General features: G+C 38.3%; 2 protein-coding genes across 2 annotated transcripts; one reads left to right on the top strand and one right to left on the bottom strand.

Moving 5' to 3' along the window:
- Window positions 1-1,430: 1,430 nt before the first annotated feature.
- On the bottom strand, window positions 1,431-5,213 carry LOC111671546 (protein LSM14 homolog B-like). The gene is made up of 8 exons (XM_023428666.2): window positions 4,244-5,213; window positions 3,983-4,146; window positions 3,749-3,878; window positions 3,431-3,610; window positions 3,162-3,257; window positions 2,869-3,030; window positions 2,341-2,476; window positions 1,431-2,208 (listed from the first exon to the last, which is right to left on the bottom strand). The coding sequence occupies exons 1-8, from the start codon at window positions 4,362-4,364 to the stop codon at window positions 2,049-2,051; spliced, it is 1,149 nt and encodes a 382-aa protein (XP_023284434.1). The 5' UTR covers window positions 4,365-5,213; the 3' UTR covers window positions 1,431-2,048.
- On the top strand, window positions 5,173-18,844 carry LOC111671544 (transcription initiation factor TFIID subunit 4). The gene is made up of 16 exons (XM_023428665.2): window positions 5,173-5,440; window positions 5,603-6,418; window positions 7,696-7,850; window positions 8,940-9,059; window positions 10,034-10,189; window positions 10,359-10,481; window positions 10,670-10,759; window positions 11,969-12,205; window positions 12,330-12,465; window positions 12,921-13,038; window positions 15,369-15,538; window positions 15,632-15,762; window positions 15,871-15,996; window positions 16,264-16,320; window positions 16,423-16,542; window positions 16,667-18,844. Exons 1-16 carry the CDS (start codon window positions 5,173-5,175, stop codon window positions 16,832-16,834), a joined length of 2,991 nt encoding a protein of 996 aa, XP_023284433.1. The 3' UTR covers window positions 16,835-18,844.
- Window positions 18,845-24,549: the final 5,705 nt, after the last annotated feature.

Here is a 24,549-nt window from a genome sequence, read left to right as displayed (position 1 = left end):
GTTTCCCTCCATCCTACACCACCCTGTCGTTTTCAGTGTCTATATAGCCTATATGTATTGTTTTTCTTTTTTGCAACAAAGCGGCTGTCCACAACAACCATTCAAACCTAATGGGACACTGTCTGCCAAGGAACCGGCACCTCTAATAAAACCCAGAGAAGGTGTTGTGCTTTAAAATTCGTGGAAACAAGTCAGAAAATCTAAGGCTGATCTGTTTCACATACAAAAAAAAAAGCAACATTCATTATTAGTCGGGAAAAGAAGCGAGAAGAAGAGCATCACAAGGACACAGGGACTCTGCCAGTGTTGCGCGTGTAACAGCGGTCGCCTACATCACCGCCATGGCTTTGTTTGGTTCGCACCTTCAACTGACTGTACCGTTACAATACCAGTTGCCATTTCTTCTGATATTCACCACAGGCTACTTTCCCTGCACTAGCAGCGGACCGCACACTCCCATCCAGACTAGAATATTTAATAACAAACGCAGCGACGCATCAAGATTTTTTTTTTACCTTTTGAATCGTTTGCTGTGTCACCTCCCCTTTACTCCTGGGGCGCGCCGATGAAAATGCCACAGACATTTTGTCATATGTGAAATAAAAAGCGCTTCTTTTATTCTAATATTTATTATCTTGAGCGCTGCCCTCTATTTGGTTCCATAGTTTCTCCATTACTAGGAAATAGGGGTATTGACAAAGCCAGCGCGCTGTCGCCAAGGAAGCTAAATTAGAAAACAATGGATATCTCTGAGCGCAATTAAACATGCGATTTTCCTGAATGTATTATTTATAGTTTGCATGCAAATGACGACACATATAATAATCTTTTACATGATAGGGGAAAATCCCTCTCCCTCATCTTTTGGTACAGCCCAGGCAGTGAGTAGCCTACCACTTTCCCTCACTGTAGACGAGGTATCCTTTGATTCATGAAAGCCAATCAGTCCACGTTGTACACGCTGCTGAGTGTCTCAAAAAACCTCAGGAGCAATTGAGAAGTGTGATTGCAAAAGTTGTTTTAGGCAAACTGAGAAAAACTCCACATTATGACACAGTCTCCTGCTCACATATGTGACAACACCACCATGCACCTGACACGCATATAGACCAGCTCCATGGTTAGGCTATTGTTAAAAATCAGGGATGGCTGCAGTCTTCATAAATCAAGCGACCCATCGAAGACTTTTGTTGCCTTAGAATTTGACACCTCCCCCCATAAATATGCTGAAGAATAAAAACACTAGTTCCATATTAAAAATACAAGGAAGCAGTCTCCCTGTTAACACACCGACACTAGGATGTGTGATCACATATAGAGTTGGATGGTTCCACCAAAGGTTTCCATGTATTTTGATCACTCTAACACATGTCAAAGACTATATAGGAACACAATACAATGTGTGGTAGCGACAGAGAACATGAGTCAAGTGCATGAGCAATTTCCAGTTTATTTCCATTATTCTCACTTGTTGCTTCAATATGATAGAATAAAGCAATGCACAAGATTTAACATTTAAATACATTTTAGTTCATTAGTTCACAACATTTGTTGATTAAATATAAATACAAATTATGAGTACTCCCAAGCTGCAGAGCCAAGTACTGAACATGAAACAAACATTAGGAGTGAAATTCCTCAAGTAGAAGACACCAAACTTCAATATTCACTGCCATCTAATAGAAAAAAAATAAATAAATAATACTCTTCAGGCAAATATCCCAAGGAAAAAGAAAATTATCACAGAAATGGACCATTTAGTGTGCCATGCATCCATAATCAAAAAATGAAGCTAAATGAGAAAAAAAAAAAAAAAGAAAAAAGAAAATCCTGGCTATATGGGTGCAGGGCTACTGCCTAGGGGAGAAAAACAAAAAAGATCCTTCCTACAGCACCAACAGAGCTGCTTTTGCTCATCACCATGACAAAAGACACAGAGACAGGTAAATGGGTAACACAACCCCATTTGTTATATACATAAGGGAAATAATCAGTGGAGTTAGGGGGGGACAGGGGTTGCTTTAGTGCCCTGTATCAAACGCTGACCTTTACAGCTGTCCACTCCTGGTTCTGAAAGAAGGTAGACTCTGAGCAGCGCCCCGTCCTCTTCGTCCAGTATATCCACCTCTGAAGCCCTGGCCCCGCAGAAACCGTCCAGGGACCCCAAAAGTCTCCAGATTGCGCTTCCGCTCCTCTGCCCATGTTAGTCTGAAACAGTTGGTTGAAAGCAAAAGAGGCAGAAGCTTGTAGCTCTACATACTGGAGACATTAATGTTTGACTATTGGGGATAAAAAAAAAAAAATTGTTTTTTTTTTTTTTTAAAAATGCCACTAGTTTACCTGAATTTATTATCAGACGAGATGTTGTCAAAGAAGGACTTTGCTTTGTCATAGTAGTATTTTGGTCCAAAATGAACATCCTGAGCAGCCGAGTGCAATTCCCCTTTTTCTTTCTTTTCTACCTCATGATTTCCATCTACAGACAGAAACATGCACTTTATGTAACCTGGAGGGATATGCTGTGGAAAACCTCACAAGGGTAACATCAAAATGAAAAAATATTTGCACACATGGAAACAGAAGATAATCATCATTAAAGTAAATCACTGCCACTATGTTGAGCACCAGAATCTGCCTTGCTGCTGATGCTAAGATACTACCTACAATTTAAAGGGATTTAGAGCTGACCTGCAAGACAGAGGATTCATAACTGTACATCATAGTATGACACAGTAAGGGTTAAGCTGATCCCTCAACAAGCATTGAGTATAAACAAAATAAATACATTTTTTATATATATATAAAATAATAAAGCAAAAGATGAAAATGCAGTGATGCATTTGTGATCACTTGAGCTGATGAACCAACCTTTCATATTCATCCTGTCCTGCCCTTCCCTCTCCAGTTCCTCCTTAATAAACTGTGCATTTGAGGAATCAAAATCAAAGTCTGTGTCAAACTTAAGGGTGGCAGACGGAGCATTAGCCACCATCAACTGGCCTCTACTACGGTTCCTGCGCCTCCGAGCTCCTGGGAATAATTAAAACATAACGAAACAAAAAAAAAAACAAAAAAAAATGCACTGATTGTTAATAGCAGTTTCTCCTGTTATTTGTGTCAAAAAATAAATAATCACAACAAACCTGTATGGTAGCAATTACCTTGTCTTCTTCGGGGTGGTGGTGGCGGCGGCCTGTTTTCATCAGTCTGCTGTCGAGCTTCCTGCTGAGCTTTGGGCACAACTGGGCCTGACTTCACTTAAATAAAAAAACATTCACGCTCACTTTTAAGCTTGCTTGCGATTGCACAGATAGATATGCAGAGTTTCCATAAGCTGGCACACAATTGTAAAATGTTTTAGGACTGTTCAAAATGAATTAGAGGACAGTAGTTTATATTGCCTTTCATCCCTGGAACTCTACATACTTACTGATGGTTCCAGAGCCCCTTCTGGTCTGCGAACTGTCTCCTCTTGTCCTCTGGAGCCGCCTCCTGTCCCACCTCTGCTCCTGCTCTTGGGATGGAGTCAAGCCTCTCCACTGCCTAGACCTTTCCATTTGGAGGGTTTGAACAGCCTTTTCCACCATGGGACCCCTTCTAACATGTAACCCTGGAAGCACAGATCCTGCATGATGAACACAACTAAATACTGTATCATGTAAACAACTTACTTAAAAGCATACAGCTAGACTAAGGGTCTGAGTCTGTGGTCAGTTTACTATGAATTAATTTATGCTCATTTACTTACCAAGGCCAAGAGCTGCAGCATACTGTTGATTAAGTAGAGAGCTGGCAGAAAGCTGGTTATAGGCAGGCATCCTTAGGGGGCTGAATGGGCCAAGAGCCGAGTAGACACCTGAAACACCTGCACTGGAGGACTGAACAAAATACATTAAAACAATTGAACTCACATTATCTGGATTTTTTTTTCCACTTTCTGATTCTCTTACTGTGGGTTGTGAGCCATGCAGTTCTAATATACCTGTACTATTGCAGGATCCGGGGGCAGGCCATGGTGAGATCTTGGAGGTTCACACAGTGTGATATCTTTAATATCACTTCCCCGGAAAGTGATGTACTCATAGATATCATCTTTGGGTGGTGTTGGTCTGTCAGTGGGTCGCCCCTCTGTTCCAAAACACTTCACTAGTAAAAAGACAATGTTTGAGAAAACAAACAAAGTGACATCCATGTTTCAATAGCACTGCTATCATCCCCATGTGCATGGGCCTAGATCACTCACCTTTTGCCAGCACTACTGTAGAGTTTACTTTATCAATTGTGTACAAAATCCCCTCATAACGATTTTGGGCTTTTGAAATTAACCCTATTTTACATCCAATGTACGGCTTTGCTGAACTCATGGTTACACAATATCCAGGCCAGCTCCTTACAAATGTCCACAAGAACGCACATCACATGCCACAACCCAAACCATGGAGCAACCACAAACAATTTATACGCGTCCACAGGTGACCTGAAACTACGCCCACTGATTGGCTGAAACGCACCTGGCAATGAAACATGCACTTATCCACTGTTAGTCCCCTTTAGCCGCTCAACTTTTCATGTGTGATTCATTTTGTCTGATATGTGGCATCATTTACAGTTGTGATTATTTGGAACATTTATTTGGAGGGTGTGTGGTGTGATATTGTGTTACTTGTTCTGGCAACATTTCTCATATTTCTCAACGTATAAGCCACATATGTGTACTCCTGTGGCGTCAAGAAACCTGAGCATACTCTCTCTAGTAATTGCTCATCGGCGCTCTCAAGAGTTAGACATCCAGATAGCCAAACAACACTGCTGTGTGTCTGAGAGCGCTACGGCAGCTTCTGTGGGTCTCCTGGAAAAAAATAGCAACAACGCAGCCATTTTGAGTCGTCTACGATAAAGTCAAATGGATACAAAATGCTTCGATACTGTGCGTGAATCCACAAAGAAATGTTAAACTACACAGAAACTTTCCCAGACAGTTTCTTCAATGTGATAAAGTCCCACCAGGAACACCTCTGTGAGATGTAGGCTTTCTTTTCCCGTGGAGCTAAGACCCACCGCTGGCACTCTAAACTGCGGCTCGCAACCATTTGTTCCAGATTTTATTTTCTTCGACGAACCAATCACAGCACCCGGTGAGGTTGCGTCACCCAGGGTACATCCAATCGGCGCATGCGTCTCACGAACGAGCGTAGCTGTGCAAAGATGGCGGCGGGCTCCGATTTGCTGGATGATGTTTTCTTCAACACAGAGGTAGACGAAAAAGTAGTTAGTGATCTGGTCGGGTCTCTGGAGTCTGAGCTGATAGGAGCAAGTCACGTCAACACAGAAGCAAAGATCCAGTCTGCAGCAAATCACGTCGGCAATTCAGCTGTAGGTAGTAATTCCAATGTTCAGGGCAGCAAAATGGGACTTTCACAACAAGAGCTTGCTAAAGCAGGTAAGATAGCTGCCCACTCCGGTTAGCTAACAGTAGCTTATTTTGGTCACGTTGTTAAACTGATTATAGCTAACTTGGCTTCACTTGTGTGTTTCCCGAAACTAATGCGAATCGGAGAGTTGTTCGACACCCCCTTGTTTTCACGTGTTTCCGCTGCTGTAGGGACAGGAGTGCAAGGAGGTATCATTAACAGTACGGGATCCCTCGGTTCGAGCATGGATGGAGCAGCAGGGACCACATCGGCGGCTGGAGCGAGCATGACAGCCGCTCAGAGTCAGTCCAAGTCGGGGACAACTAGCGGAGTCGTTACGGTAGTATCAGATGCAACGTCTTGTGTCGGGAAAGCTGGAAAAACTGGTGTTCAAACTTTAAATGGAAGTTCCGTGGTGATGAACTGTCATATCCCCGGAGGTGCATCTGCTGACAGCAGCGGCAGCAACTCCCAGCCAGCTGTCACGTTTGTAAACAACGGACCTATTTCTGTGAGCAAAGGAAGCACGGCAGTTTTGTCTGCTGCACCAAGTACTATTATTCGGACTACATCGGCTAGTGTGCACAATGCCGTGACTTCGCCTGTTATTTCGTCTCAACCCTCTGTGAAAAGTGTACCCACGGTCACGCTTGTGAGGCCACCTATGCAAACTCCAACTAACACCTCACAAAGCGGAGGCAACTCTGCCACAGTCTCAACATCACCAGCCGTCAGTGTCACCAGCACGGCTGGCCCTCTCGTCAACAAAGTCGACTTCACAAAGACTATAATGCAGACTGGTGTCGTGGCTTCAACTGTTGCGACAGGGACAACCGCAACCATGAGGAGTCCTACTGTTTTGCAAAACTTAAGGACTTCAGTGCCGTCAACGATCGCTGCCACTACTCCCGGTGGAATACGAACTATTGCTCCACAGGTGTTGGCCCCTCGACTCACCCAGCCCCAACAAAACGCACCAAATATCCAAAACATTCAGCTCCCACCAGGTAATTTAGTTTAGTTTAGTTTAGTTTAATTTAAGAGCATCAGGCAGTTTTCTCCAACAAGTTAGATGTGGCAATGTTTCCTCTTTATGCTGACAAAGTTATTGAGGAGCAATAACTTTGTCAGAAAGTTGTTGCTATCAAACGCAAACCCTACTTTGTTTTAGCTGCTCTTGTGTGAACAGACAGGAAATGGTTTGAAGCGTTTTGTAGTAATTTACCAGAGAGGACACAACTGATTGTCTTCTGGAGCCACAGACATCAGATTAGAGATTGTCAAGGTACTAACTGCAGACCAGATGAAAAGCCTTGAGGGCAGTCAGCGCTCATATTCCTCCCACAGTATATCGACGTAGCATTCTGTTGCAATCTATTGATTCTTTTTACTTTACCTTGTTGGAGACACTAGCAAACTGTTCTTATAGAAGCAGCTATCTGTTGTATAACTAAGTATCTATCCCCTGTGTGTGGTTTAAACAGTTTGCAAAGGCTAATGGTTAGACCAGTCTCTGACCTCATATAATACGCTAATGTTTTGTACTGGCATATTTTGATTTAAACTTCAGGGTATTAATGGGATAATTTAGATTCTTTTTACATAAAGCACTATGAATTGCTCAAATATCGAAAGGCCAATGCATGGAAATTATCTGTGGGTTAGAGTCCTGTGTATAGAGCTATTTCAACCAGAGAATGGCCGGACAGACCATTAAGCCACAGCAAACATCGTCACTGAACAACAACATTTCAGCCACAATATTTAGTGACATGTACCCCCCTACATCTCAGCAAAACATTTTTTTCTCTTGATGCTTAATTCTCCTGAATGTCCTCGCTGCAACTTGTAGATCAGTGTATTACTGTGCACTGGAGCCAAGCTTTTTCACTGAATGGGCAGGCAAAACACCAGTGCACTGTAATGCAGTGGCCTCCAATAAAGTCTGGAAAGCAAGTAAAAAACTTTTACTTTTGAGTTGTGCTGTGTTGAGGATGTTGAACAACCTATAATTACACATTGTGTTGTGGCTTGAGATGCTCTTGATTAATATCATGTTTATGGCTCATTTTGTTCTGATCGTGAATGGCTGGAAATCTCTCTATATAAACCTCCCAGCCAAGGTAATATCTGTGCATTAATAGACCTACAGATGAGTAATTCATACACCCTCATGTCAGAAAGTGTATACATACATATATACAGTATGTTGATGAGGTTTAGAAAAGGATAGAAAAGCCCTGACATTTGACATCTTAACCACCTTGACATTTGCCTCTTGCAGGCATGGTCTTGGTTCGCAGTGAGAGTGGGCAGCTGCTGGTTATTCACCAGCAGACTTTGGCTCAGATGCAGGCTCAGTCGCAGTCCCAAAGCGCCATGACTCCGCGACCTGCAGCCCCCACAAGCACTCCACCTGTCCAGATCACATCTCTACAGGTACTGGGACTGCTGGACACAAGGCCACACTCACAAACAGAAAATGTGACTCATACATGATCTTTACACAGATACTGCAGATACCGCAGATACTGACCTTATTGAGTAGGCTGATTATCAGCCAGATGTGACTGATTCAGTTTAAATACTTTCTTTGTCACTGGTATTATATAACTGTAATGGCAAAATTCTGTAAACCTTCAAGAACAATATAATTGAAGTTGACATGAACTTAGTATCAATTAGGAAATGATGTGCAGCTACAGAGGGATGATAACCAAGCAGTTCCACACTGTGAAGTATGCAGATTTTAAACTGAAACAGTAAAAAAGAGCAGGTATATTAGATGTGTTGTCAACATTAGCTGATACCCTGAGTTTAGGTATCAAGAAAGAAAAGGTGGGATCTCTGCATCCATAATACCAGGCCTGAACAATATGTAATTTGCATCCCATCACAACAACAGTGTATGCAATCACAATAATGAACACATTTTCAATAGTCATCCTGCAATTATTTCAGTGTCATAGGTAAAGTGAGGCACAATGTGTTTTACTGTACATACAATTTTACTGTTTGATAGAAAAAGCTAACCAACTTTGTTTTTTTAGTTACATATTGTAAACAGCAAAACCTAAAGGCGATTTTATGTATTTTGTATTGCAGTCTTATTTGATTACGTTTTGGGTGCTGCTTTCTTATGCACACTGTGGCTGAATGGTAAATGACCAGTCAAAATGGACTGCTTTTATTTAGCGTGTGAGGAGTTTTGCATCCAACTTCAAAATAAGTAAAGAAACAGAAAAGATGCTCAAAAAAAGAGAATTGTGAGTGGAAAAAATGCTGCAGCTGCTGTTTGAAAATATTTTGCTTTAAAAAAAGATGACATGGAGCAAAGCAAGAATCTTTCTTGAGGGAGCCGCAGAAGTTTAAAGTAGCATATGCACAGTGAAATTATGTAACTTAAAAAAATGTTTTTGCACTGTTTATTCGAGACAGTAGCGCAATGTTATTTTTCTCAGGATTGCTTAACTTGTACATAAAATGTCATGTGTGACACCTCCTTTCAAATCCCCTGCTGCTCTGCAGGCTCCAGGTGCGTCACTGCTGGCTCGTTCGGTTACCCCCACCACTATTATTAAACAAGGTTCCACAGTCCAGACTACTGTGACGGCCGCCACCAAACTGCAGAGGCCTCCTGTGCTGCAGGTAACTTCACCACACATCCCTTTAGGTATTTATTTCCCTGCGTCCACTAAACTCCCACAGATAGCCCACCAATGTTGCTTCCCTCATCGTGGTTTGGTGTTGCTTGGGTTAGGACTGCCAACAGTATAAAAAAAAAAAGATTATTCCACGAACAAAATCCAGAGGAGGATTGAATGCAGTCTGTGTGTTTGGGGAAGCTTCTTGTTTTAGACAAATTGTTCTTCACGTTTGCATTTCTCATTTAACATGCACGTTTGTCCGTAACTGTCCACCTCCTGGGAACAGCTCTCTAGCTCTCATAAATCTTGGAGAAAATAGGAGAAGTTTCCTTGAATGGGAGAGTTAATTTAATGCTTTTACTCATACGCCTAAGATAGGGTTAAAGCCATGCCTCTTGGAACAGATAGGATGGATTTCCTAATCTGAAATGCTTGTTAAAAAAACAGGCGCCGACCTGTTTCATAGATTGTACGGTCATCTTGTTCTGCTAAATAACTGCTATGAAGGGCTAGGTTTTTACGTCAAGGCAAGCACATTCGTTTTAATTTCTCTGTCTTCTCTGCTTGGCCTTTTGTTTGCTCACTTCGAAAACACTGCTGGTTGTATTACTCTTTCTTGTGAATTATGATTGTTCTGGTTGCCATGGAAGTCCCCTTAAAGGTTAATACATTTTTACTAAACATCATCTGTTTTCATTGTCTGATTTGTACATCACATTTTTATAACATGCTCTAATTTAGGGGTGGAAGAAGAGAATTGTGAAGCTCTGAAAAGTGAATGTTGTTTACAAAGTATACAGATATCTGTGACAGCAAACACAATGTCTAGCTCTTTCTAGGAAAAATAACACTTAATTATGTCCTAGTAAAATTGAATGTACTGTGCCCTGGAAACAGACTTGTCAAAACTGTTAATCTGGCCATGTCATTTTCCTATGTCTCATCTCATGACTGCAAATTCACTGACTCATATAGAACACCATCATGCTGGGAGGAACTGCCACCACCCCGGGTCAGCCACTAGGAACACCCACCACAGTACAGCCTGGATCTGCAGCCGCAGCAGTAACACAGAGGGTAGGGCCCCTTGGAGCCACTGGGACCCCTGTCACTCCGACAGCTGTCACAGCTGTAAGAGAGAAGTACTAACCTCAAATGCTTTTGTCTGAGTAATCTGTCTCAAATAAAATAATGAACTACACAGACATTTAATTTTAGGGTATTTTGTGTTCTGCTCTACATTTCTACTGTAAAGCCAATGTGTATATTTAAGAAAAGTGTTGTTTGTCTGTGCTCGCAGGAGACACTGGAGAATGTAAAAAAGTGTAGAAACTTTCTGTCCACGCTGATCAAGCTGGCATCCAGCGGGAAACAGTCCTCTGAGACTACAGCCAGCGTTAAGGAGCTGGTCAAGAACTTGCTGGTACATTTCTCTCCTTCGTGGCTTCTTTTTCTTGCTTTTCCATCTTATCCTTCATCTCTCTCTCTCACCATCTCTGTTAAAAATCGGTCTGTCTTCATTTTCATACCTCTCTTTTCATTCATTCAGTCTGTTTTATTAACTTACATTTTTTCTGTTCTGATTCATCCTCTGTGTCTATTGTACAACAGGAAGCAAAGATAGAGCCTGAAGATTTCACCAGCAGGTTATACCGGGAGCTCAACTCCTCACCACAGCCGTACCTTGTGCCTTTCCTGAAGGTGAGATCAGCAATAAACCAGCTTATATCCAAATATAATGGCTGATGCAGCATGGTACATACTGTAGATATGCAGGTGAGTGCAGGACTCACAGCTTGTGTTAAGACAAGGCACAAGCTCTAGTGATATTTTGCACTTGTGCTACATGCAAACTGAAGGCAACTTGTACCTCGTTCAGACTGACATGATGACGTGGCTTCACAACTCTGCTTCTAACCAGTGCTTGCAAAGACTGCTCAAATCCATACATTTTTATAAAAAGTGTTGGTTTCTACAGCGATACTATTAAATGAATATAGGTTTGCACATCTCTTGTCATCTAAACCACATAATCTACCCTCTTGAATGTCAGAGATTCAGCACATGAACATCATCATTGTTAAAGAGTGTAGGTTGTTGCATTTACTTTCCATAAGAATGCCAAATAATTAAATCGTGTAAAATGACACTGTTTCTCCTTCAGTGTAAACACTGGGGCAGTAACTGAAAGTCAACGACTCCATCTAGCAAACACAGACTGATATAATCGTGTGGTTTTAATAGCTGTGCGTGGAACTGAAGTTGCCGACCAGGTCTCGTTTAAACGGTTATAACCAGGGAATTAAACTGTGAAGGCAGTGTGTTATGAATGGGTTCAACAATGGGTTTATTATCCTACATCAAATACAAAGTTTATGTGTTAAGGTGGTATAACACCAACATGCTGAAACTGTTTTGGAAGCTATTGTGAAGAGCTAGTAGGCACCCAAAGGTTTCGAAGAGGGAGAAAAGGAGCCTTTTCTCTTTATCCACACAGAAGTCTGCGTGTTGTCTACAAACTAATGCTATTGCTTCCTGCAACTCCTCTTTATAAAAAGAGGTATTTTGTGTCTGCTTTTGAAAAATATGTGAACACACATCAATGCTATTGTTCACACTAAACTGAGCATATGTGCACATATGGTGATATCCTCAGGAATTTTTTCTCTCCATCACCCAAAGTTCTTAGGACCTCCTGGTCCAACAATCCTCTCTGCATGGCCTCATCCAAACACACAGGGAGTTCAACTAGTACATTGTGTGTTTTTTCAGAGTACAGTATATCATAGAGACTGCACCACGTATCATGAAATGCTGCTACTTTTGTTTTATAATAACCAAATCTATCCTGTGTGGAAATGAGTCAGTGACTTAATCCAAGTAATGTATGTTTTTTCTTTCTGTCCTCAGAGAAGTCTCCCAGCGCTGCGTCAGATGACCCCAGACTCCGAGGCCTTCATTCAGCAGAGCCTGCTGCCTCAGCCCAGCACTCAGCCTGCTGCAGCAGCTGCAGCAGCTTCCACGGCCCTCACCGCCGTGGTACTGCGACCTCCTCTCTCCACTGCCACCACCACAGCCACCAGCACTGCCGCGACCAAAACCACAGTCATCAGCCTCACTCAGGCACCTCACAGTAAACAAGGACTGGTAATATGTGGGATTTTTTTTTTTTAAACCTGTGTCTGACTTCAGCAATTGGCATGAGTTTAATCTCTTATTTTTGTTTGTGCTATGATTTTGTTTCTCATTCTTTGTCACTGAATGTTCACAGATTGTGCCACAACAACAGGGGGCAATGGTGAGGCCACAGGTGACGCTGGCTCAGTCTCCCATGGTAACACTCAGAGGACAACCGCACAGCCGCATCATTGTGGGCCAGCCACAGGTGGTCAAACAGCTGCAGACAGGTGTGTGTTCAACAGTTTCCAGCTTCCATTGTATCTCAGTAGGCTTGGAAAATCAATACTAATGCTCTTAATGTTGTATATTGTTATTTTCTTTATTTGGTGCATCATACAGTGTCCAGTGAGAATTGGTGGACAGACCTAGATGCTAAACAAATCCATTGAAGAAAGTCACTGAACAACACAAAAATACAATGGTTCCACCTCAGCATGTCTGTATTTGGTCTTTCACACATTCACTATATACAGTATGGAAGTGCTGCCACCTTCTGGATACTGTATGTAATTGCAGGACTCTACACTTGTACAAAGATGCCAAAATTGATTCTGAAAACAAGACAAATTTTATTAATGCTAGAGTGCATGTTTTAAACTGCATACTTACAATTTTAACTGCAATTACATTGTGTTCTGCTCAGATAGCAGCAAAAATCTGAACTTGCTTCTGTCACTGTTAGTTTCAGCAGTGAAGCAGACGTTGGCTTCAGGGGCCAAAGGAGTACAAGTAGTCAGTCAGGCTCCTCTCACTGCTGCTCAGAAGAACAAGCTGAAGGAAGCAGGAGGGGGAACCTTCAGGTCTGTGACACATTCAGATAAATGTTGCGTAAATATCAGTGTCCAGATAGTCTGTATTGAAGGAGTTTTAGAGGTTTAGTAACATATTTTCAGTACTTTACATTTTCAAAACCAACTGAGAATTTACATAATTATCTTATTATTATATTTGACGTTGGAACTATCATCCAGTGGTTAGCAATTGCAAACCTACACTTTTCTACATTGTGCAAAATAAATTTGGCACGTGTTTTAGAACTGGAATGATTAGTGTTATTGGTTTGTCAAACAGAACAGAAAATTAATCGACAAGCATTTTGATAATTGAGTCATTGAGTCATTTTTCAACATTCACTACTTCACAGTTAGAAATTGTGAAGATTTTTTAGCATGTATTTATTGTGAACAATATAAAATATCAGATTTTTTCCACTAATTTCTGACATTTTATAGCCCAAACTATAAATTGTTTAATCAGATTAATAAAGAACTGAAGTAATTATTAGTTGCATCCCTTGTATTTTCAGGGATATCAAAAGAAGGTGTTTTTCTTATAAAGCATAGGTAGTCATGCTTTATTTATCAATACCAGAGCAAGAGTCAGATTTACATTTACTAGTCATATCACTCTCACCATCATGGTATACTTTATACAATCAACATGTCATCCTACTCTCATCTGTTTGTGTGTCTGGATTCATTTTTTTTTAACATAACATCTGAACAGCAGAAACACAACATGTACTACAAACATACCACAGACACCTCCACACAGCGGAAGATGACATTCGATTCTGGTTAACCTTGCTGCATAAATTTTCATGTTGAGGCAAAACCCATTTTCTTGCAATAAAAATTACACAGTGATATGATAAAGTCACCCTGTTAGGGCCTTGTGCATTGGCATGGGGGCAAAAGATAACAAAAACGCTTCAGAAAGCTGTTCAAGCAACTGCACAAACAGATTCACTGTGCACCATGTAAAACTGAGTCAGTAAAATTGGAAATTAGAAGAAAGCATCCAGCCTCAGCCATATAGAGCTAAAAGAAAAGGAAAACCAACATGAAGTGATGCATTTTCAGGAGCTGTGTAACATGATCTAACCAGGTTCAAGGTTTTCTCAATCAAACATTGTAATATAATCTGAATATTCTACAACCTGTTCACTGAAAACCAGAAGTCCTTGTGATTTTCTTGAGTGTTGAGCCAAACATTTGTACATTTGTGTCCTGAATTCATTCAGCAGTACAGCTGTAACTACTGATGTAGGCTGTAATGTAAATCAGTTTAAAAACTGTACTTGAAAACTGTCTTTGGTCAATTTCAGAATTTCTGTGTGTCAGTTTATTGTCCTGGTTTTTGTTCCTATTTTGTCACCCTTGTGTTTGTAGTCACATTTGCTAATTAATGCAGCAATTCTTAAATAATGACTTCATAAACATAAGCGGTTATGCGTAATATATTGTGGTAGTTACTCCTCTCTGTCAAGAAAAACTGAACATATTTCTGCATTTACAAAGACGGAGTAAAGCATTAATGTCCCAGAGAGAAATCACTATTAATAAATACAGACACAGATTGGATTTATTATAGGGCAGTTTTGTGGATTGCACTAGATTGTACAGGTGTAACTAAAAAACTGGTTTATTCAGTCAGACAAAAATGTGAGCATAACATTGTGATGTGATCGAGGTGCCCAGGAAGGTAGCATGTAAATATATATGAGAACAATTTTATTGTGTGTTTGGATATACTGAAAAAAAAACAGGAAGTGTCACGGCACAGACTTTTAAACTGCTGAGACAAATCAGAGTGACCACAGTGTCTCTCTGAAAGATGTTTTCTTTCAATTCTTCGTCTCATCAGATGACTGTTGATATGGACGTTTTGTTCCACTTTAAAACCACTGTGTGCACATATTTGATTCTAGGATCTTCAGAAAAAGTAGATGGTCTTAAATTGGTGCAGTCCTTGTTGCTTTCATTACATTCATGCCCCATGGTACAATCCTTTTGTCCAATATATTTTTTATGTTATGACTAGAGGGCACTTAGCATTTGTGTGTCTTGCTTTGATATATGAACTGCACTGATGGTTTTATAAGTGTAGTTTTTTGGTCAGACAGTTTTTAGGGTGCATGATGAATTATCTCAGTATTTACATTGTTTTAGCTGTTTTGGTATTTTTCTAGTTATAGGACACAGCTGCAACTGAACAAACCTGTTTAGATCATTTTGTATAAATGTACACAAACGACAAAGAGATCTCAGTATCTCAGAGATGTCAAACAAAAAAAGGTGCAAATTGTGTTGATGTTACTATGTCTCTCATCACTTTCCATTTCATCCAGGGATGATGATGATATCAATGATGTGGCCTCCATGGCAGGAGTCAACTTGTCAGAGGAGAGTGCCCGTATCTTAGCAACCAACTCTGAGCTTGTTGGCACAATGACTCGTTCCTGTAAGGATGAGGCCTTCCTGTCCACCTCTTCACTCACTCGGAGAGCTCTTGAGATTGGTGAGACACGTGAACACGTACAGCATGTTCTTGGTTTTAAAGGTTGACACTGTCTCACTCACTAAATCTTTATCCACACTCCTGTTGTTACAGGAAAGAAGTTTGGTGTCAGCGAATTGGGAACAGATGTGATCAACTTCATTTCGCATGCTACACAGCATCGACTACAAAACCTGCTAGAAAAGGTGTCACAAGTGGCACAGCAGAAGAACTTAACCTTCAAGGTGATAATTAATCACTGTAATTTTAGAGTTGGCAAGACCCATTGAAATTTACTCTGTTCCAGCTTCTCTTATTGCATCTTCCTGTCCTTATCTTCATTCAACATTCAGGAGGACGAGCGGTGTGAGCAAGTGAGCGATGTGCGAGCCCAGCTCAAATTCTTCGAGCAGCTGGATCAGATGGAGAAGCAAAGGAAGGAAGAGCAGGAGAGAGAGATCCTCTTGAAGGCTGCCAAGGTAACAATCCTAGGCTAGGCTAGACTTTAAGTAGTGCTGCGTAAAGTCCCCACTGTCTATAGGCAAGGACATACAATATCATTGACGCACTATCATAACTGCATATAGAAGGGCGAGTGATCTCAGGACAGTGTCATTAGTATACATTTCCTCGCCTGCTAGAGAGCAGATATGCTAACTTTGAGTGAGTGAATAAATAAAACAATTGATTGAATGAATTGAACATATCCGTCTTGAAATATTAAGATGTCCTCTACATTATTGCAGTCTCGGTCTCGGCAAGAGGACCCCGAGCAGCTCCGACTTAAACAGAAGGCCAAAGAGGTAAACATATGCTGCCATGAGTCACTGAGTGATTGCTTTTGTTGTGAAGTATTATGATGAGGTGGACTGTGAGACTCATCTATGTTATTACCTGTGCTCCAGATGCAGCAGCAGGAGCTGGCTCAGATCAGGCAGAGAGAAGCCAACCTAACGGCGTTGGCAGCAATTGGCCCCAGGAAAAAACGGAAAATGTACTCTCCTGTTAGAGGTGACAGTGCAGAGGTGAGGAATATGGAACCTTTGGACACAGACAAGTTGTGCTTTTTTTTTGTTTGTTTTTTCAAATTCTCAAAGCTCAATAAAAGACTAAATATCTATCTTGTGTTTGCTTCAATTCACCGTCCAGGGCTCAGGGTCAGGGCCCTCCCAACCTGGAGTCTCTGGTGGAGCAGGGTCCAGACAGTTTATGCGACAGCGTATCACCAGAGTCAACCTCAGGGACCTGCTCTTCTGCCTGGAGAATGAAAGAGGGACCAGTCACTCACACCTGCTCTATAAAGGCTTCCTGAAATAACATCCACATTAAAATGACTAACCTTACTCAGTGGCATTAAGGAAGCAGAGTTGACTGTCAGCTCAGATCGTCTCTACCGGTACATTCTTTGATTGCCCACTGCTGAATGAAGAGACGTTTGTCTATGGGAAGAGAATTATGTGGAACACTGAAGGGACATCAGCTTCTAAAAGCCTCTTCGAGCACAGGCCTTTTGTATTTTCAGCGCAGAAATGGAGCAAATATTGGAACTTGGCCCTGATTTCAGCGTGCCTCTCAGCTCAGTTTGCTCTTCAGAGACCAGTTGCACTCAACCACACTTCCCTCATGCACTGCCTCATGCTGCACAGAAGAAAAATCTCTAACTGAACTGGGCACTTCAGATTTGAAAACCTTGTCAGTGTCCTTGCACTGATATCTGGGTTGTAGCAGCAAATCTCTGCGAATTGGTTCCATGTTAGATTAATGTGCAACATTCAGGTGCAGCCTGATTTTACAAAACTGCAGTAATGCTAATTTTCTTGACCATGTTAACGTAAACACTCTGTTTATTTAAGTTTTTAACAGAGATTTTAATTTATCACACATTTCTACTATTTTAAAACACCATTTTAATGCCTGTGGATTGTTTTACAGAGATTAATCTTGACAAGTCTTGTCTTCTGATCAGTTGCCTTCTTCCTTCTCAGCCATATGGATTAGAATGTGTTGTTCATTTCAAGTAACTTCATCTATCCAACAGTTCTCTCCAGATTTGTAGGATGTGTGCTTTTTTTTTTTTTTTTTTTTTTTTTTTTTTTTTTTTTTTTTTTGTCTTTGCTTGATTGGAAACAAAAATTATTATTTATATGTGTTGTGCATGGTGTAATAGCAGGTGTTGGTATTTGAACAGTGAGAGCTCCTGACACACGCTGTTATTCAGGTTCTAGCACATTTGCTACACAGACTTAGTATACTTTACATCCCTATCAAACATTTTTAAATGATTTTGTTCTGTTTCCAGTAATTTCTTCAGCAATGGTAAAAAATTCAACTGGCTTTCTGTCAATATCCTGGTGGCAAGCTATCTGACGAGTTATTTAGAAGATCCAAGAATAATGAAACATTCACATTATGAAAATAATTATCTGGATTTGGCTCTGTGCTTTTGCATAATGTTACCAAGAAGCCACGCTATCAAGTCATTTTCCTGCCTTTTACAAATGTCAGACAAAGACTTGTTTCAATTAAGATGTTGAAGTAACTTCTGGTTAAAATGTATTTGGGCAGGACATTTTCTGTGATGGATCGTCCATCTCAAACACATTTGTTCTTTGCTTTTTGTACCATTTAAAAAGAAAAAAAAAGAAGAATGGACATATGTGGCTGCCTAATGTTACTTCAACAAATCAAAACGGTCAGTATATCAGTATGGTCTAAACTGGAACTGAAGTTACTCTTAGTGATGTAAAGTCTTCATGCTGTGTCACATATGTGCTATAATGTGAATTTTAAGAAATGGGAATATGGAGAAATGAAACCCAGTAATGTTTTGATCGCAGTTCTTTAAGTGAATCACGCATTTTTAAGTTGTGCATCCACATTTTTACATTTTAATAAATGATGTTGGTAATGTTTGGAAAACATGGGCATGAAATGCAGAACAAGGATTGCACTTTGACAGATCAGTTTTCTAAAACTAGTCGATCATATGAACATACCCACTTTATAACTTTTTGTATTTTTAGTGCACATACTAATTTGGTCTTTATACCTTTTGTCATTTTATGAAAGAATGTTTATGGGCAAATTTTATTACTGTATATACTTAAGTTTGCTATTTGTAGATTTATCAATTGACAAGTTCAAATTGAGAAAATTTGTCTTATTTTTCATGTATATAAATATGTCAAAATATGATGCTTTTTGCCAATATCTTGTAAATTTTGCACAGCCACTTGTTTATATGTAAATATCTGAATTTAAAAGTTTTTAATTGCTATTTTATAATGGATTGACAGAGAATGATCTCTATTAAAACAAATATCTCTATTTTGATTGTCTTAATTATTGTGGCAGATCTGGTCTTGCAGGTCTTCCAAGTTCAGCCTAAAATACTAAGAAGTCAAGCAAGTGATGTCAGCACTATCTTCACTGAGGCTCTGTCCTGAATTTTCTGCCGCCTTTCAGCAGCGTTTGTGAACAAACTGACGTAGTCAAATTGAGTTAGAAAGAGGACTGTATCAGACGGCCCAAATAGAGAGGGACGACGACATAATCGATTAAATAATTTTTTCTACTGTTTACAATGAATCCATTGTAATGGGAAATGGGCTAAAGTAGTTCAAACAACTCTAGTCTTGAAGCACATTAAAACTGGGCAATGATTTGATCTTTCTTTTTTCTTTCTTAACTTTTAGAATTCAGTGGTATTTCTTTTTAAGCTTTGTCCTTGAAGGTTAGAATGCAGACATTACTGTAGCTTCTTGTCGATTAAAAGGAAACATTCAGGAGGTGGTATGGGTTGCTCACTGGTAGCGATGATGATCATCTCATGAAAGTGAAGTGAACAGTAAAACGCCTTCATGATATACAAAGATGTCTGAGTAGAAACAAGCAGCAGAAATATGCTAAAAGTTATGTATCTCTTATGGTTTGTTAACACTTTGAGGGCTGTGTTTTGATTTAAATCAGTAAACTGAGTTAAAATCCATGAATCAGTCTCACTACCAGCCAGTAATTCATACCATGTTATGTTTGCAGATTTGAAAGTATTCCTATTTTCAGGTTTACACCATATAATTATTTTTAAGCTATTTAATTTGACATTAACATTATCATACATCTCAGAGGTAGATTTTAATTGGACAATCCATACTGAAACAAATACTTTTTCATGGTAAATGCTCTGACAATCTGAATTTAACTTTTAGAATTTTTGTTGACTTTTTCTTTTCAAATATTTCACCACAAACATTTCTGTTATCAGCAGAGGAATTCAGAAGCACACAAAACCCTGGCTAACGTTGAAAAAAAGATGACAAATATGTTTTTATGCCTCTCTATGCTATGTCATTTTAATGCCTTAATGACTTTTTTATGACTTACTATACTATGACGTTTTTATGCCTTACTATACGATGATTTATTCATGGGATGGCTTGGTGATACAGTGTTAAGAACTGTTGCCTCACAGTGAAAAGGTTCTGGGTTCAAACCCCAGGCTGTGGCCTTTCTGTGTTGAGTTTCCATGTTCTCCCTGTGTCTGTGTGGGCTCCCTCTAGGTACTCTGGCTTCTTATGGCAGTCCAAAGACATGCACATTAGGTTTATTGGTGACTCTAATGCCTTAATATACTCTGACATTTTTATGACGTTTTTATGCCTTACTATCCTGTGATGTTTTTATGACTTTTTATGCTGTACTATACTATGAAGTTTTCTTAACTTGCCTTAATATAGTATGACTTTTTATGACATTTTTATGCCATACTATCCTATGACTTTTTTTCCACATTTTTATGCCATACTATACTATGGCGTTCTTGACATTTTTATGCCTTACTGTACTATGACATTTTATGACATTTCTTTGACATACTATACTATGTTTTTTCACATTTCAATCAGGAGAGACTAATTAGAAGAACAAGAGAGTATGAGAATTAAAGTAAAATGAAATTTATTGTGAATAGAAGTAATAGAGTTTGGTGCTTAGACCCCGGCAGGAAGTGGATCACTATGAACAAGATCCATAGGTTTAAGGTCCTTCCAATAAGAGGAATCTTCCCCTGTAGTCTAGACACTGGTGCTGGTGATGAGGAATGGAGCTTGGGAAAGGGAACGTCTTGATGTGGGAACTTCTGATTGGATGGTTTGATTGGAGATGGTCTGGTGTCCATGGTTGAAGTGGAGAAGGGGTGGAGGTGGGTTGCAGATTATTCGCTGTGCTGAAATGACAGTTGAATGACAGAGAAAGAGAGACAGTTTTAGAGTTTGACAGCTTACAGGTGATTGGCTGAAGGCCGACATGTAAGGTTGTGACAGTTGAAGACTTTTTATGCCATATTACACTATGACGTTCTTGACTCTTTTATGCCTTATTGTACTATGACGTTTTATCACATTTTGACGGCACATTTAATATGAAGTTGTTTATCATTTTTATGCCTTACTGTACTATGACGTATAATGACATTTTTATGTATTACTATACCATGACATTTTATGCCTTAACATACTACGATGTTTTTTGACAATTTCATGCCATCCTATACTATGAAGTTTCACATTTTCATGCCATATTATACTATGACGTTTTTTGCTATTTTTGTGCCTTACTATACTATGACATTTGCTGCCATACTATACTTTGACGTTTTTTGACAATTTCATGCCATGATATATTTTGACGTATTTTCACAATTTTTTACAATATGATACTTTGACGTTTTTTTTCCTTTTTTTTTGCTGTACTATACTATGATGTTTTAATCCATACTATAATATGACATTTTTTGACAATTTCATGCCATAATGTATTATGACGTTTTTTGACAATTTTATGCCTTACTATACTATGACGTTTTTTTGCCATTTTTATGCCTTACTATACTATGACATTTGTTACCATACTATACTATGACGTGTTAATCCATACTATACTATGATGTTTTTTGACAATTTTATGCCATATTATACCATGATGTTTTTTGACGTTTTTTGATGTTTTATGCCATACTATACTATGACATTTTAATCCATAATATACTATGATGTTTTTTGACAATTTCATGCCATATTATACTATGAAGTTTATAGATGTTTTATGCCATACTATATTATGACATTTTAATCCATACTATACTATGACATTTATTGCCATACTATACTTTGACGTTTTTAGACAATTTCATGCCATAATATATTATAACGTTTTTTGACATTTTTTGCCATACTATACTATGACGTTTTTGCCATTTTTATGCCTTACTATAATATGATGTTTTTTGACAATTTTATGCCTTACTATAATATGATATTTTTTGAAGTTTTATGCTTTACTATACTGTGACATTTGTTGCCATACTATACTATGACGTTTTTTGACATACTATACTATGACGTTTTTTGACAATTTCATGCCATAATGTATTATGACGTTTTTTTTGACAATTTTAGGCCATACTATACTATGACGTTTTAGTCCATACTATACTATGACGTTTATTGACAATTTTTTGCCATGCTATACTACGACGTTTATTGACAATTTTTTGCCTTACTATAATATAAGTTTTATGCTTTACTACACTATGACATTTGCTGCTATACTATACTATGATGTTTTTTGACAATTTCATGCCATAATATATTATGACGTTTTTTGCCATTTTTTGCCATACTATACTATGACGTTTTTTTGAAAATTTTATGCCTTACTGTAATATGAAATTTGTTGCCATACTATACTATGATGTTTTTTGACGTATTACGCCATACCCTACTATGATGTTTTTTGATAATTTTATGCTTTACTATACTATGAATTTTTTGTACCTTATGAAAAATATCTCAGTTGTGAGGAGTGTCAGTAGTGCAGTGGTTAGAGCTCTCGCCTTCCAATGGGAAAGTTCTGGGTTCAAGACCTGTCTGTGGCCGTTCTGTTAGGTGTTTGCATTTTCTTCTTTTGTCTGCATGGGTTCTGTCAGGGCAATCTGGCTTCCTCTTAAAGTCCTTATACATGCATTTTAGGTATATTGCCGACTGTAACTCTTTACTTTAGTATGACGTTTTATGATGTACTATAATATGACTTTTTTTGACAATTTTATGCCTTACTATACTATGAAATTTTTTGCCATACTATACTATGACGTTTTTTGCCATTCTTATGCCTAACTATACTATGACGTTTTTTGAGGTTTTATGCCTTACTACACCGTGACATTTTTTGCCATACTATACTATGACGTTTTTTGACAATATTATGCCTTAATATACTATGACGTTTTTTTTGCCATTTTTATGCCTTACTATACTATGATATTTGTTGCCATACTATTCTATGACGTTTTTTGACAATTTCATACCATAATATATTATGACGTTTTTTGAAATTTTTTGCCATACTATACTATGATGTTTGTTGACAATTTTTTGCCTTACTATAATATGATGTTTTTTTAAGTTTTATGCCTTACTACACTATGACATTTTTTGCCATACTATACTATTACGTTTGTTGAGAATTTTATGCCTTACTGTAATATGACGTTTTTTTGAGGTTTTATGCCTTACTATACTATGACATTTTTGCTATACTATACTATGATGTTTTTTGAAGTTTTATGCCTTACTACACTATGACATTTGTTGCTATACTATACTATGATGTTTTTAGACAATTTTATGCCATAATATATTATTTCGTTTTTTGACATTTTTTGCCATACTATACTATGATGTTTTTGTCAATTTTATGCCATACTTTAATATGACGTTTTTTGAAAATTTCATGCCATAATGTATTATGACATTTTTTGACAATTTTATGCCATAATGTTTTATGACGTTTTGGATAATTTTTTGCCATACTATACTATGACGTTTGACAATTTTTTGCCCTACTATAATATGATGTTTTTTTAAGTTTTATGCCTTACTACACTATGACATTTTTTGCCATACTATACTATTACGTTTTTTTGAGAATTTTATGCCTTACTGTAATATGACGTTTTTTTGAGGTTTTATGCCTTACTATACTATGACATTTTTTACCATACTATACTATGACGTTTTAATCCATACTATACTATGACATTTTTTACCATACTATAATATGATCTTTTTTTGAAGTTTTATGCCTTACTATACGATGACATTTGTTGCCATACTATACTATGACGTTTTTTGACAATTTCATACCATAATATATTATGACGTTTTTTGACATTTGTTGCCATACTATACTATGACGTTTATTGACAATTTTTTGCCATACTATAATATGATCTTTTTTTGAAGTTTTATGCGATACTATACGATGACATTTGTTGCCATACTATACTATGACGTTTTTTGACAATTTCATAGCATAATATATTATGACGTTTTTTGACATTTTTTGCCATACTATACTATGATGTTTATTGACAATTTTTTGCCTTACTATAATATGATGATTTTTGAAGTTTTATGCCTCACTACACTATGACATTTGCTGCTATACTATACTATGATGTTTTTAGACAATTTTATGCCATAATATATTATTTCGTTTTTTGACATTTTTTGCCATACTATATTATGACGTTTTTTTGAGAATTTTATGCCTTACTATAATATGATATCTTTTGCCATATTATACTGTGAGGTTTTTTGAAAATTTTATGCCTTACTGTAATATGACGTTTTTTTGAGGTTTTATGCCTTATTATACTATGACGTTTTAATCCATACTATACTATGACGTTTATTGACAATTTTTTGCCATACTATCATATGATGTTTTTTTGAAGTTTTATGCCTTACTATACTATGACATTTGTTGCCATACTATACAATGACGTTTTTTGACAATTTCATGCCATAATATATTATATCGTTTTTTGACATTTTTTGCCATACTATACTATGACGTTTTAATCCATACTATACTATGACGTTTATTGACATTTTTTGCCATACTGTACTATGACGTTTTTTTGGAGTTTTATGCCTTACTATACTATGACATTTGTTGCCATACTATAC

This window comes from Seriola lalandi, unplaced genomic scaffold (genome assembly GCF_002814215.2).
Source record: "Seriola lalandi dorsalis isolate HSWRI2012SDOR001 ecotype SW California unplaced genomic scaffold, Sedor1 jcf7180002054884, whole genome shotgun sequence".
NCBI lineage: Eukaryota > Metazoa > Chordata > Actinopteri > Carangiformes > Carangidae > Seriola > Seriola lalandi.
This window is presented reverse-complemented; position numbering and strand designations above follow the sequence as displayed.